The sequence below is a fragment of the Pituophis catenifer genome, unplaced genomic scaffold (assembly GCF_029215685.1).
Source record: "Pituophis catenifer annectens isolate HBS135680 unplaced genomic scaffold, rPitCat1.0.hap2 SCAF_2, whole genome shotgun sequence".
Classification (NCBI taxonomy): domain Eukaryota; kingdom Metazoa; phylum Chordata; class Lepidosauria; order Squamata; family Colubridae; genus Pituophis; species Pituophis catenifer.
Genome location: NW_027256882.1, coordinates 62,039,141 through 62,054,330, shown reverse-complemented (window position 1 = coordinate 62,054,330; position 15,190 = coordinate 62,039,141). Strand labels below are relative to the sequence as shown.

At 44.6% G+C, this 15,190-nt stretch overlaps 1 protein-coding gene across 1 annotated transcript in view; it reads right to left on the bottom strand.

The window, feature by feature from the left end:
* The window catches only part of ITPR1 (inositol 1,4,5-trisphosphate receptor type 1), a 282,837-nt gene that overhangs the window by 97,629 nt on the left and 170,018 nt on the right, over positions 1-15,190 (bottom strand). Inside the window, exons 34-38 of the mRNA XM_070933575.1 lie at positions 8,495-8,623; positions 7,653-7,773; positions 5,620-5,804; positions 3,624-3,772; positions 2,005-2,116 (exon numbers count right to left, since the gene is read on the bottom strand). Of these exons, the coding sequence (XP_070789676.1) occupies positions 2,005-2,116; positions 3,624-3,772; positions 5,620-5,804; positions 7,653-7,773; positions 8,495-8,623 (696 nt within the window). The remainder of the gene's footprint in view (positions 1-2,004; positions 2,117-3,623; positions 3,773-5,619; positions 5,805-7,652; positions 7,774-8,494; positions 8,624-15,190) is intronic.

Below are 15,190 nucleotides of genomic sequence, written 5' to 3'. Positions count from 1 at the left end.
TTTTCCCTAGATATTATTCTTTGATTGTTTTTCTGTCACATAAAAGTTAAATGATTGGGTAGTTCAATATAATTTGTTTATCATGACTCTTTTATCACAAGTGCACATAGAGCTAGAATTCATCCAGTTAGATGAGGTTGCTGGTTTTTTTTTTTTGCATATGTCATGTCAGGTCATTTAACTCTATTCATTGGTTCTCCAATCAACTTGGGCATATATTCTTCTACCTCTGTGGAACTCTTTGGGCCACCACAATTTCAGGACAAAAGGGAAATTGTCAAAAGGCAACATGAATTGATTTATCGAGCCATTCAACCCAGAGTTATTTAGCCATCTCCTTTATACTTACAGCAGTCAGATTACATTTCTTGGGAGAAAATACGCCTTGATATGACGAGCCTTAAATTTTAAGGCCAATAAACGCTCCCATTTGTCTTTACTGCCCATCCAATCAGCAGCAAACACAGGGATAAGACTGGATAGTTTTGTTTTTCTCCTCTCCCATAGCAGCAGCATGACAGGGTGTCATGGGAGATATAGTTCTCAACTTCAGCTGCTTTAAGCTAATGCATTGTTCCCAATTTCCTAGGATACCTAACTTGGTTTTCTGCGGCAATAACGAAGGGAAGCAAACCCCCATGCCACCCTTTCTGCACATCCATGCCCTTAACAATATAGGAAAGTAGATGGGAGAATGTCTGCCGGGACTAGGTGTTGCTCAGACCTGATAAGAAAATGCGATATCTTTTCCACCTCATTTATTTTTCATTTCAGCCAGTGAAGAATTTTGGTAATGTCATTTATGCTGGTGCTTTTATAAGTGCCAACACTTCTTATGCAAACCTGTACTGGAATAAATGCTAGTCTCCTAGGCTTATATATCCATAAGGTTTATATAAGACATGTTTTCTATCAATAAGTAAAAAAAGAATCCATTTTGGAAGAGCCTTGGTAGTACAGTGGTTTAATGCACCCTGTTATTAACACAGCTGCCTGCAATTTCTGCAGGTTCGAATCTTACCAGGCTCAAGGTTGACTCAGCCTTCCATCCTTTCTAAGGTAGGTTAAATGAGGACCCAGTTTGTGGGGGCAATAAGCTGACTTTGTATAAATATACAAAAGTATGAAGGCTATTGCTTAACGCATTGTAAGCCGCCCTGAGTCTCCGGAGAAGGGCGGCATATAAATCAAATTTAAAAAAAAAAATGTCAGGTTCCTGAGCATCAGTATGAGATTAGATTATCTACAATTGAATGAATACAGAGATGGGGAATCTATAATCCTCCAGATTTTAAACTGGAGCTTAACTGGTTTGTAAATAGATATCTGGAGGGTTAGTGGTTGCATATTTCTGCCTCTTCAAAATTTGTTTATTGAATGAGCTAAAAAGCAAATTTTGAAGACAAAAAATGCCTAGACCACAACCCTCAAAACAACAAGATTTCTTCTTTCTATTAATGATGTTCTGTTACCAAAGTGATTAAAAGCTATTTAGTATTTTTATGACCCTGTAATCCCTTTTATCGGGGTAACTGAATGGAACTGAATGTTTACTGGCCAGATGCCCTTCCTGATGCTTATGCAGAATTCACAGCAGATATTTTCTCTTTGTGCCCTGAGAGAGAAACATCTGTCACTGCCTAGGATTGAACTCTCAACCTTCCAAGTGGGAGGTGACTGTCTTCGCCTCTAGGCCACCACACCATTCCAAATAAGCAATATATAATATACTTAAGTAATATATAATCCATTATCCTCAATGGTGAAGAAAAGAGATGCTGCAGAATTTAGAAGTCTGTTGTCCTATTAAAATGAACTGGAAATAATAAGCAATTCAGTTGTGTATGCCATTGTTTTCAACTTTAAAAAATAAGTGCAACAATAATAAAGAATCCATACTGCCATTTCTTCAACTACGCTGCAAAAAGAAAAGAAAAGAAAAGAAAAGAAAAGAAAAGAAAAGGCAGAATAAAAGACAAAACAGTAGACTATAAATCAAAGTACCTTCTCTCCATAGCCTCTATCTTTGGTCATCATTTCCCTGAGTGTCTGTAATACTTTAATACAAAGTTTCTCCTCATTCTCTTCCAGCAGCTGCTTAGTATGTTTTATTAACCTGAAAACAACCAATTGATCACAGTTGGTTTCAGAACTAGAATGTCTACTCAATTAGGAAGGCATTTGTAGATATTTGCATTAAAGGTGATAGAAAAAAACAATTGTCCAAAAGACAACCATATTATTATTTTTTCCCCTTCAAAGCATAGTTTTTTCAGATATATATGTGAAGCAATAAATAAACTTTGTTCCATACCCCTTCTACATAGAAAGCTTTGAAGTGCAGTATAATCTGCTCTGAGAAAATAAAGTTGCACAAACATGGAATAAATGAACTAACATTAAGCAGTTCTGTCATGGAACAACAATATTTGTAGCTTATTTCATAAAATACACGTTGCTTCTCATGGCTTAAGAACTAGGAGGTTCTGAGATGGTAGATCAGAAACAAAAAACTACAACACATTGTTATATTTTACAAGGATTTCTGAAGAAAGCATTAATTCATTCCTAACAAAATGTTTTAAAATTAGGAATAAACATATTTTTCAAAACGGAGCATTTGTTACATTCACTAGCAAAACTTAACCAGGATCCTCATACTTAAACGAAGGATAAATTTTACCAGATATTTGTGGTTGCTAACAGAAGAAATCATTCTTATGTTTTCTTGACAAGATTCCATGCAGTCCAGCAAATATAAATAGCATGCTGCATTTTTACATCAAGAGGATGAGAAAACTTAATACGCCACATTATGATGTCACACATATTTTCTAACAGGATTGAGAGATTCCTACCTAATATTCCTAATAAAAACATGGCTGTTCACTTTGCCCAGCCTGGACTGAGAGGGTTTTTGATTATTTTAATGGGTTTTAATCTATGTTTAAATTTGCATATTTATGTATTTTATGTTCTATTGGGTTTGTTTTTATTTGTTGTGAGCCGCCCTGAGTCCTACGGAGATAGGGCGGCATACAAATTATATTAAATAAATAAATAAATAATATTGTCATTTTCTAAATAAATAAGATGGACACCAAGGCCTGATTCACATAACATGCTAATCTACAATGTGGTTTGTATATGATTGGTTTAGCATATGGTGTGAATGATGCTGTTGTGGCTTAAACAAACAATGACTAATGCAAAATATGAATCCAGTCATTAAGTACTGTGTAATGGCACATGATCTGTAGTACAATTTTATTAAAATTACTTTCTGCTTCCAAAAGCCATTAGTACCAGCTTCAGTAACAGCAGATGGAAAGCTACTAGAATCTTACAAAAGAACAGAAAGAAAGCATGATAACAAATTGATAGCAAAATAAGATCAATATACCCTAACCCAATGTTTCTCAACCTTAGTAGTTTGAAGATGGGTGGACTTCAACTCCCAGAATCCCCCAGCCAGCAGCGCTGGCTAGGGGATTCTGGGAGTTGAAGTCCACCCATCTTCAAGCTTCCAAGGTTCAGAAACACTGCCCTAACCTATAGTAACAGCTTAGAAGAGAGCAAGAATTGTTTTAAAATAATAAAGAAAATGCTGACCCTCAACTTACTTGCAGATAAAACCTCCACTTTCACATTTCCTTCTAGCATCTGTATTTTCTGGGAACAGCAGTTCTGGTCTATGAAGGACATCCACCAATACAGACAATTCAGCTTGGACCAGTGGCCGTAAGCGATCTTCCAAAGCTGATACTATATCCTGAAGTATATTTAGTGTATATTTAGTTTGAAACTTACATGGACAAAGTATACAGACAAGTACTTTTTAAAAACAATTATGCCAATAAAATGAGAATTTAATTAATTAAATTAATTAAAACAAGATTAATACATTATAATGGGAACCTGCAGAGACAGATTTCATTGTTTCCACATTTCTCTTCTCACTGTTAATAGAAATAGGTTTCTTTAAGGTTACAAACACTAAGTACTTACAACACAACACTGCGAACATTTGCTTACTAAAATCTGTAAATGGACATTATAAACATCAAAATAGGCATTTTCTACTAATATTAATAGCATTTATTACATACCAGAAGTGAAAACATTGTGTCGCCAAAATAAGATGGGCAATGGAAAAGAGAAAATACAGGGGAAAAAACAGTTGAAAGAAGACTGAGGTGAATATAGGAGTTGAAGGGCTGAGGAACATAAATGCAATGAAATGACCTAGAATTGAGCACGATTGATTACAGCCTTAATTAGGAGCTTCTCCAGTGAAATGTTTTGTGTATAACTACTGAGATAACCACAATTTGATCAGCCCCATTTGTATAAGACATCAGTATCCAGCTTCCATTGAAAGACATATATTCAGTTCAGATCCTTATGAACTTCTAGAAGGCAGTTATTTTCAATATTAAGCAAAAGTCAAAAACACGGAGAGACGGAGACTAGGTAAAGATCAGATAAAAGGCAGCTTAGTCTAGAGCAGGGGTGTCAAACTCAAGGCCTGGGGCCTGGATCCGGCCGCAGGGTGCTTAGATCTGGCCCGCAGGGCCACCCTGGAAACAGCAGAAGACTGGCCCACCGTGCCTCTGCCAATGAAAACAGAGCTTGGGAGGGCCACATGCAGCTCTCCCGAGCTCCATTTTCGCTGGCAGAGGATTGCAGGAGCCCGTTGGAGCCGAAAACGGAGCTTAGGAGCCCATTTTCTCTGGCAGAGTCCTTGGGCCACGACAGGCACCCCCGACATGAGTGACATCGAGCTAGCCACACCCACCCTGGCCATGCCTACTCTGTCCCCCTGAGGTCAAACACAACCCTGATGCAGCTCTCAATGAAATTGAGTTCGACACCCCTGGTCTAGAGGATTAGGAGCATGGCAAACATTTCAGAAGTTGAAGGAGGGAGATTTAGTTTCAGTCTTGCAAGATTCTGTTACTCTAACTTTACAATAAAGGCAGTATTCACAGTTGGTGCTTGTTGCCTGGACTACCTCAATGTTGTGGCCCGCCAGCGGCCTGCGCGGATTGTGGCTGATCCCAACAATGAGGAGGCTGGTGTGGTGTCACACCAGCAGCCTGCACAGCTGGCGCTCGTGTTGGACAGCGAGGAGGCTGAAGAGGATGTGGTGCCAGAGGCAGAGACTCAGCCAGGGCCTTCAGAACCTCCAGAGGCTCCTTCAAGTGGAGAGAGCGAAGTGGAGGAGCCTCTCCTCAATGCTTGAGCACGCAGGGCTGCCAAAAGGCAGGAATGGCTACTCAGGAGGAGGAGGTCTCCTCAAGAGTAAGGCTTGAGGATAATTGGCCACTCCCTTAGCCTATTTAAGTCGACGCAGCTAGTGTGTTCTTGCTGGAAACAACTTGTATTATTATCAGAGTATTTTGGTTTATCATATCTTGTTTTCTGGGCTGGTTGCCAACCTTTGCCGGTCTTGTTTATTCTTGTTACTTAATAAATTTGATAAGGATCGTTGGTGTGTGTCAATATCCTCGGAAATCTGGAGCTGGGGCAGAACACTCAAAGGGATGACATGCTATTTCTTCATACAAACCACACATCCGCTGAATGCTTACAAGCAGGTATTGATATTATACTCACTTGCAACCTCTCAATGATATTACGATAATCCCTTGACGCTGCCATCACAGAATCTCTCCGAGCAGCGTTTCTTGCCGTCATCCTCCAGTTCATTGCTGTTTTTTGCACTATATTGTGAGACTTCAGGAAAAGGTTATTGACCTGGCTGTCAAGATCAACTGGGATAGCAATCGCTCTGCTCTTTGCTGAAATATATAATGTATTATCATTTGTTTAGCCAATGACATGCATTTCAGAAGGATATGAACCAGATTTGCATCTTGAGAAATGAAAGGGCAAATTTACATGGGCAACACTGACATTTGTAGAAATGTTTTTGTTCATGTTTTTGATATCACTGGGTTTGCATGTACACTATAGCAGCTTCTATTAGGCAAAACCCTTTTAGTCCAGGATTCTGTACCCATAACGGCCAACCAAAGTTTCATCTGTAAACTGCTCAGAGTCATTTAGACAGTGAGATGGGCGGTATCTAAATTTGAGAAATAAACATGCCAAAGGAAAACCCAAGCCAAACATGAATATCTCGCAGCCTGTTCCTGTGCTTTGTTTCCCAATTTGCACAAGAGAACAAGTTTCTATAACCGAAGGTAATACAGAGTTATCAAGCCTAATATATGCTCTTAATTGTGAAAATAAAAAGCATATATTTGATTAGACTGCTGCGGTTCCATAGAAAAATATCTGTAGAAATATGTTCCGATGCTCATTTTTTTCAAATTATTAACAAAAACACCTTAATTTAAAGTAACCAATGAAAAGTTGGTTCGGGCCTGGTGGCTCAGCAGACTGAAAGCATTGTGATTAACACCAGCTGTCTGCAATTACTGTAAGTTCGAATCTCACCAGGGTCAAGGTTTTTATTTATTTTTTTATTTTATTTTTTTCAATTTATATACCGCCCTTCTCCCTAAGGACTCAGGGCGGTGCACAGCCAGAATTAAGAACATAAACTACAAATATTAAGAACAATTAAAATATATATAAATTTGGCCCAAAAATTTAAAAATCACAAACCAATTAAAACATTTAAAAAATTTAAAAATTTCTTCTTAAGCCAGCCCGGCTTGCTGGAAAAAGTGAATTTTAAGGGCACGGTGGAAGGCACTGAGGTCTTGGATTCTCCTTATCTCTGGGGGCAACTGATTCCAGAGGGTAGGTGCCCCCACAGAGAAGGCTCTCCCCCTGGGGGTCACCAGCCTACATTTTTGATTCAGCCTTTCATCCTTTCTAAGGTAGGTAAATTGAGGACCCAGTTTGTGGGGGCAATAAAATGACTTTGTATAAATATACAAAAGTATGAAGGCTATTGCTTAACGCATTGTAAGCCACCCTGAGTCTCCGGAGAAGGGCAGCATATAAATCAAATTTAAAAAAGAAAAAAAAAGGAATAATATTTGATGGCAAGATTAGAATTAGAATTTAGAATTAGAATAACAGAGTTGAAGGGACCTTGGAGATCTTCTAGTCAAACCCCCTGCTCAGGCAAGAAACCCTGTACCATTTCAGACAAATCTCTTCTTTAAAACTTCTAGTGTTGGAGCACCCACAACTTCTGGAGGCAAGTTGTTCCTCTGATTAATTGTCTAACTGTCAAGACATTTCTCCTTAGTTCTAATTGCTTTTCTCCTTGATTAGTTTCCATCCATTGCTTCTTGTCCTGTCGTCAGGTGCTTTGGAGAATAGCTTGACTCACTCTTCTTTGCGGCAGCCCCTGAGATATTTATGATAGACAGATGTATTGAAGAGAAAGAGCTTATGTGGATTAATCATTACAGTCCTACATAAGGCTCCCCAGTAAAATTCCAAAATTATTCACCTTCCAGAAGAAGCTGAAGATAAAACATTTCTGGAGCGTTTTTTGATATGAAGCCGTGTCATCGTTGCAAGTGGGCTTAAGTATTTATTATAGTATTGAATATTTTGTACTATCATAAGCTTTGGGGGTGGTTGTCCTAATCCACTTAATTTGTTTAGATTGCAGCAGGTAGAAAATGGATTAATAAATCAATAAATCAATATAGTTTTCTTACCTACATCTGAAAGTACTCTGATACAACTTTCCACTGATGCTTTTTGACTGGGCATGAGCCAGTTACAGTGATACACTCGAAACACACCTTGTAAAAGTTGCACGAACACTGGCTGACGAGTCTAAAAAGACACCAAGAATATGTGCATTTCAATCCAAGGAAAAGAGGAAGGTAACAAAGAGAGAGGTCTATAGATGTGAAGAGTTGGTCTGAAGCTAAGCAACCAAGCATGAAAAGTGAAAAGTGCGAAACTCAGAGATACAGCATTCTAAAAGCAAATTGCCTTGAAGTTTTGGGGTACATAGTTGTGCTATTACTTACTGAAGCAATTGCAATGTTTTTCAAATTACCAAGTAAAGTTAAAATACCTATCCTAAAATAGGGAATAAAATCTATCAGAAGCTGTGGGTGGAACCTACAGTATTTAAACCTAGTTCTATTACTTGTGTAAAACTTGTTAAGATATTTCAATGAAATGTCAATGTCAATGTTAGTGCCAATCATTTCAATTTCAATGAAAAAAGTCATGTTTCAATAATGTCAGTGTATAAATTAGACTACAAATACCATGTAGATGATATTTTTTAAACAGAATTTGCTCCTAGGAAAGCAAGTAAATGACCAGCAGATGGCTCTGTAACATTACTAAAAATTATGCTAAACATTAAAAATTAGAAGGCAGAAATCTTTCCAGAAATTATTTCCAACTCGAAAAACAACATAATTTATAACTGAGCAATATCAGAAGTGGTTCCAAGATCAAAATAGGGTATCATAGTAAGAAACATAGATCTCATTTTGTTTTGCATATCTTAGTTTAGTTTTCTAATTTGGCTTCTTACCTGCAAAGTTGTGCTCTGGTCTGAAAATGGAGAACTGAAGAAAGTAGTAACTATACTCATCACTATTTCAGTCACATATTTTTCCAATATAGAATCTGCATGCTTCCTATCACTGGTATTGTTGCAAGTCTGGAAAATAATGCAATCTGTTAAAACGAAATGATGCAAGAATTCTAATCCTCTCACAAATACCAAGCAGTTAAACTTTATATATCTAGGAAGGTAATTTTTCTAGAAATTCTGAAAGAATGTAAATCACATTTGGGGAGAGAATGGACATTGACTTACCTGAATGTCCTTTTTCGGAACGCTGCGTATACACTCCAGCATTGGGAAAATCCTCTTATCTGACAGCAACTGAGAGAACTTTTTTTACTTATCTACCCACTCTGTGCTCTCTCCACGCCCCCTTTTGCACCCGAATCCCCAGTCTTGAACGAAGACACCACAGGTGAACTACAACAAAATTTATTAACACAAAACCACCACAAGCCAACATACAAAGAAAGGGAGGGAAATGGAGTGTATACGCAGCGTTCCGAAAAAGGACATTCAGGTAAGTCAATGTCCATTTTCCAGAACGCTGCTACTACACTCCAGCATTGGGACATACCCAAGCCTAACTTCCAGGGTCGGGCAAAACACTATCCAACTCAAAGGACCCAGACACCAGTGCTTGCAAAACTCGTCGGCCAAAAGACGCCTCAGCCGAAGCGTAGGCATCAATCCGGTAATGTCTTATGAAAGGCGACAAGGAAGTCCAAGAAGCCGCCCTACAGATGTCCAACACAGAAGCCTGGGTAGCCCAGGCTGCTGAAGTAGCCGCACTCCGCGTAGAATGAGGCAGAATGTTCCCAGGAACAGGACGACGCTGATTCTCATAAGCAGCAGCAATACAGGCCTTAATCCAACGACCAATCGTGGTCGACGACACTTTCTGACCCATGGATGCAGGATGGAACGAAACAAATAGGGCTTCCGTCTTCCGAAACTCGGCCATCCTACGCATGTAACGTCTCAACGCCCTGTGCACATCCAGAGTGTGCCAGAGAACCTCCCGGTGATGTCTCGGCGACGGGCAGAAATCCGGAAGCACTAATTCCTGCGCCCGGTGAAACCACGAGTTAACCTTGGGCAAAAAAGCAGGATCCATCCTCAGGACCACAGTGTTAGCATGAAAAATGCACAAATCTTTCCTGACGGATAAGGCAGCGAGCTCAGAAATGCGTCTAGCCGACGTGATCGCCAGGAGAAATGCAACTTTGAACGACAGAAACTTAAGTGAAGTGGAACCCAGCGGCTCAAACGGAGACAAAGTGAGAGCCTGCAAAACTAAAGATAAATCCCAAGAGGGATAACGATGAACCGTAGGCGGTCTCAGGTTCGTAGCTCCATGAAGGAACCCCTTCACCCACGGATGATGAGCCAAGGAAGTGTACGGTGGACAGGATAACACAGTGGCCAGGGCCGCCACCTGGCGCCTGAGAGTGGCGGGAGACAAACCCCGTTCCAAACCCGCCTGTAGAAAAATGAGGACATCCTGAACCGTTGCAGACGTAGGATCCACATGAGCGGTCGCACACCAACGGCAAAAGGCTCTCCACGTGGCTTCGTAGATCCTCGTCGTGGATGGTCGACGGGCCGACTGAATCGTACCAATCACCGTATCTGGCAAACGGCCTTTCTTCAAGAGGACGCGCTCAAATGCCAGACGGCCAACTGCAGCTATTGGGGCTCGGGATGACGAATGGCCCCCTGACACAGCACAATCCGATGTGGAGGAATCACCCACGGGTCTGTCACCGAAAACTCCACAAGATCCGCGAACCACGGCCTGCGGGGCCAATGTGGAGCCACCAGTAATATCTCCGCCCTCTCCGCTATCATCTTGCGAACCACCTGCTGAATCAGAGTGACGGGTGGGAAGGCATATAGTAGACCCGCTGGCCAACGACACCGCAGAGCGTTTGTGTCCTCTGCCGCTGGAGTCGGATACCGAGTGATGAACCGGGAAAGTTGGGCGTTGGTCGGACTGGCGAACAAGTCTACCAGAGGCCGTCCGAAGCGAAGAGAAATCTCCTGAAATAGACTGGGAAGCAGCTGCCATTCGGCCTGGTCTATCACTTCCCTGCTGAGCCAATCCGCTCGTGTGTTGGCTTCCCCGGAAATGTGGTCTGCGAGGATGGACTCCAGATTCCTCTCCGCCCAGTTGAACAGACGTGTCGACTCGAGCATCAGCGTCTGTGACTTCGTCCCCCCTTCCCGGTTTATGTGCGCTTTGGCAGATGTATTGTCCGTGAGAATCAGGACATGACGACCCCAAACCAGCGACCGGAAATGCAGAAGGGCGAGACGAATGGCTCGAAGTTCTAATAGGTTGATGCTCTGTGCACGTTCCTCTGGAGACCATTGGCCTTGGCCCACCTGGGCACCCAGGTGGGCTCCCCAGCCATGGAGGCTGGCATCGGTGGTGATCACGACCCGGTCTAGTTCCAGGAAACTGCAACCTTGCAGGATGGCCGCCGACGTCCACCAACACAGTGACATTCTGACTCGCGGAGGCACGAACACCGTCCTTGTGGAGTTGGAACTGCCTGTTCTCTGGAATGGAAGAAGAAGCCATTGCAGTGGACGAGAATGTCTGCGTGCCCACGGAACAACGCGGAAGCACGAGACCATCTTCCCCAACAAATGTGACAGCGTCAATAGAGGAGCCTTCCTCCGGGTCAGCACTTGGCCCACAAGCGATTTGATGTTTTTCGCCCTCTCTGAAGACAGGAAAACCTGACCCTTCTCGGAGTCTATCAGGGTCCCGAGGTGTAGAATCACGGTCGTGGGAACGAGCTGGCTCTTGTCCAAGTTGATGGAGAATCCGTGCTCTCGGAACGCTGAAAGCACCCTGTCTCTGTCTTGCGCCGCTTGTGCCCTGGACGAGGACAGGATCAGAATGTCGTCCAGGTAACATAACACCCTCACCGGAACGGTACTGAGAGACGCGGCCACTACCGCCACCAGCTTGGTGAAAGTCCTGGGAGCCGAGGAAAGACCGAACGGCATCGCACAATACTGGTAATGCCTGCCCGCATACTCGAATCGCAGAAACTGTCGATGCGAAGGAAGCACTAGAACATGCAGGTAAGCCTCTCGCAAATCCACCGACTGCATCAGGTCCCCTTGGTGAATAGAAGCCAGAATGGACCGAAGAGAATGCATCTTGAAACGATGGTAACGTACCGCCCGATTCAACTCCTTGAGGTTGAGAATGTCTCTGACCCCTCCCGAACTTTTGGGAACCAAAAATAGTATCGAATAGAAGCCGGTCCCCTGCTGGTCCAACGGAACCGGTTCTATCGCGCGGATCTCCAGCAGGTGTGCTATCTCTTCCACCATCAGGCTGCGAGAGTCTGTGGACAGGGAAACTGGGCACCGGATGAACCGTCGTGGGGGCCGATCCGTGAATTCGATTGCGAGGCCCTCCGAAATAGTACGACGCACCCACTCGTCCGGAGTGGACCGGGCCCACCGATGACAAAAGGCCCCGAGACGTCCTCCCACTGGTCCCGGAGTCGGTGAGTCATTTGCCCCTTCTGAAGGGCCTAGAAGTGGATCCACGATAGGGGCGCTTGGAGGAGGACTGTGATCTGCCACGCTCTCTGAAACGTTGTCTGTCGGAGAAGCGGTCTGGAGCCTGGAACGACTGCCAGTAAGTCGAGGGGCCTCCCTGCCCCGAGTAGGAACGAAATGGCTGACGTTGCGTGTAAGGGGTGTAACGCCTGTCTTGTCTGCGAAAGGACGAGGGCATAATTTTGCTTTTGTCTTTGTCCTCCACAAGAATCGGCTCCAATGCCGTGCCAAACAGGTTCGGGGCTTTATACGGGGCCGCCGCCAACTTCCATTTGGTTTTCACATCGGCTTTCCATGGCCGTAGCCAGAAAAGGCGTCGCGATGTGACAGAAGTCGCTAACGCCTGCGATGCAAACTTGACAGAGTTCAACGAGGCATCCGCCGAATACTCTGTGGCTGCAATAATCTTGTTAATATCGTGGCGCAAGCGGGTATCCTCTGGAGGGAGTCGTTCCTGAAGTTGGCGCAACCAGATCAAAGAGGCCCTATTGAAGAATGAAGTAGCCGTGGCAGTTCTAACAGTCCAGGCCACGGCTTGATGAGACCTACGAAAGGCCAATTCGGTACGCCTGTCCTCCGATTTGAGCCCCTCCAGCGGATCAGATGAGACCATCGAATGCGAAGTGAGAGACGCCACCGGTGCATCCACAGTGGGCACGTCCAACATGGCTTCAAGTTCGGGCGCCGCACAGAATAGTTTCTTATCTAAATTGCTTGGTGCAGTGGACGACCCTGGTTGGGCCCAAGGCGCTTGCAGAACATCCGCGAACAGTTGAGGGCACGGAATAAAGTCCTTCTCCTGCTTGACTTGCTTAAACAGGGCATCATGAGGACCGGTCTCAGACGGGGTTGTCGGGGGTTGTGCTCCCACCGAACCCAAATTAGCAGTCAAACGAGCCTTGTGAAGGAGGGACTTAAATAGTGAGGGACGAAACAAGCCCGTGAAGGCTGGAGTGTCAGGTACCAGACCTTCATCCTCAGAGAATTCGAGGTCGTCGGGGCCCTCCTCGTCATGGCACGAGCCCTCAGACGAAACAGACTCACGAGGCGAGGGGGATCGAGCCCTGCGAGAGCTTGAAGAGGCCAACGTGCTTGAAGTCCCCGCCGCCGATGTCTGGGCCGCTGTTTGCGCTCCGGCCGCCATAATAGAAGCCAACGCAGTTGACAACATCGTCTGGAAGTCGAACTGAGACGGAGGCGGAGGATTGTCCACCTCTCGGAGTCCCGCTGCTGTGGGCGTGAAAGTGGCCGAAGGTTGGCGCCGAGGGGGCGGAAAGGCCTCCAAACCCGCTGAGGAAACATCAGGCATCGACTGGGACACGCCCTTCTGCCAAGCCAAGGAACCGGATTGGACCGCTCTCCGCTCCGAAAAGTCAGGAACAGGAACAGCCTGTTGGGCGGATCCCACATCACCACGGACTAAAGACGCTGACGCCTGCTTGGCCTTCTCACATCGTTTTTCCAAAGCCTTATGACGCCTGAGAGCATCCTTATCAGCGGCAGAGGAGGTCTTAGAGTGGCGGGACTTGTGACCGCCAGACGCAGAGTGTTTGCCCGATTGTTTCTTGCGGGACTTAGAACTGACAGGGCTAACCTCCTGATCACTGTCTGAGGAGAACGAGCAGTCCGCCATGGTGAGAATGCCCAAGTTGAATAGTAATTATAAATTAATTGACAGATAGATTTGTAGTAATAAATAATGAATCAATGATTGATTGCTTGATTAATTGATTAATTGATTAATTGATTAATTGATTAATTGATTGGAGAAATGCTTGTTCGAATAATTAATTGATTGATTGGATGACTGGCTGCTTTGAATACGAAATTAATAGATATCAGCTTGTTTGATTAATTAATTGAATGATTAGATGAAATCTTGCTTAATTGATAATTGATTGCTGAATTGATAGTCTGGCTACCGCTCTGGGCAATGTACTATGCCCCAACAAGCAGTGCTGGTCCTCCTGCCACGCTGATTCCAAGGGCACCCCTGTTTCTGCCCAGGAGAGAGGACAAGCCTTGCACAAAAGGCTGCAAAAGGGGTGAGCGATAGACTGGTGATGCTCCTCCCCCCCTTCTTTCTTCCTCCGAGTCAATGCCCAGACCGGGACAGAGACTCAGCCAGCCAGACCTCGGAGAAAAGGCTGCGGCCCTCTAATTAGGGTCCGCGCTGCCACGAGGTGATTCCAAAATGGCGGCCGCCCTGATGGTCTCAAAATGGCGGCCGCAAGTTGGTGGCGTAGTTATAAATGGCGGCCCACCCGAGCTTCGTAGGATGGCGGAGCGCTTTCCCCCCCTGGCGCCGCTCAGACGCGGACGCCAACCAGGGCTGGAGATCGGAGCGGTTTTGGCGCGTCGGGAGGGTAGCGAGCCCCGACAGCCACGCCATCCCCCCCCCAGTTAAAACTTACGGCCGGAGCTTCGAGGCCGAAAATCAACACCGCCAGACACAGCGCCGCCCGCAGAAGCCTGACGGGATGGTCGCTGGATGAGTCACGCCTCCAAACGCAGCGAGCCGGTAGCCGCTCCTGAAATCACCTCTGTTCCGGCTCGCTGTTCCACACGAGAGTCGGGGAGCTATTCCTTAGCCCCGACCTCTCTGGCAATAGTAAAGCTTTACCGGATCCGCCCCGCAGGGACAGAAGCCGGCAGCAGCAGGCGCTGAAGCGCAAAAGCCGGTACGACCCAGCTCCCTGGGCACGAAACCGACGAGCAGCTGATGGACTCACCAAAAAGAAGATAGAAATCTAAACTGAACCGAAAAAAAGGAAAAAGAAAAAGGGGGCTAATCAAAAATAACCAAAGGCCTAACGCAACACTCAGAGCACAGAGAAAATCCTCCCAGTGTGTCAGCAACTGAGAGAAAGACTGGGGATTCGGGTGCAAAAGGGGGCGTGGAGAGAGCACAGAGTGGGTAGATAAGTAAAAAAAGTTCTCTCAGTTGCTGTCAGATAAGAGGATTTTCCCAATGCTGGAGTGTAGTAGCAGCGTTCTGGAAAATGCTTAGTCCTCAATTTACAATCATTGATTTAATGACCATTTGTAGTTACAACAGCACTGAAAAATGTG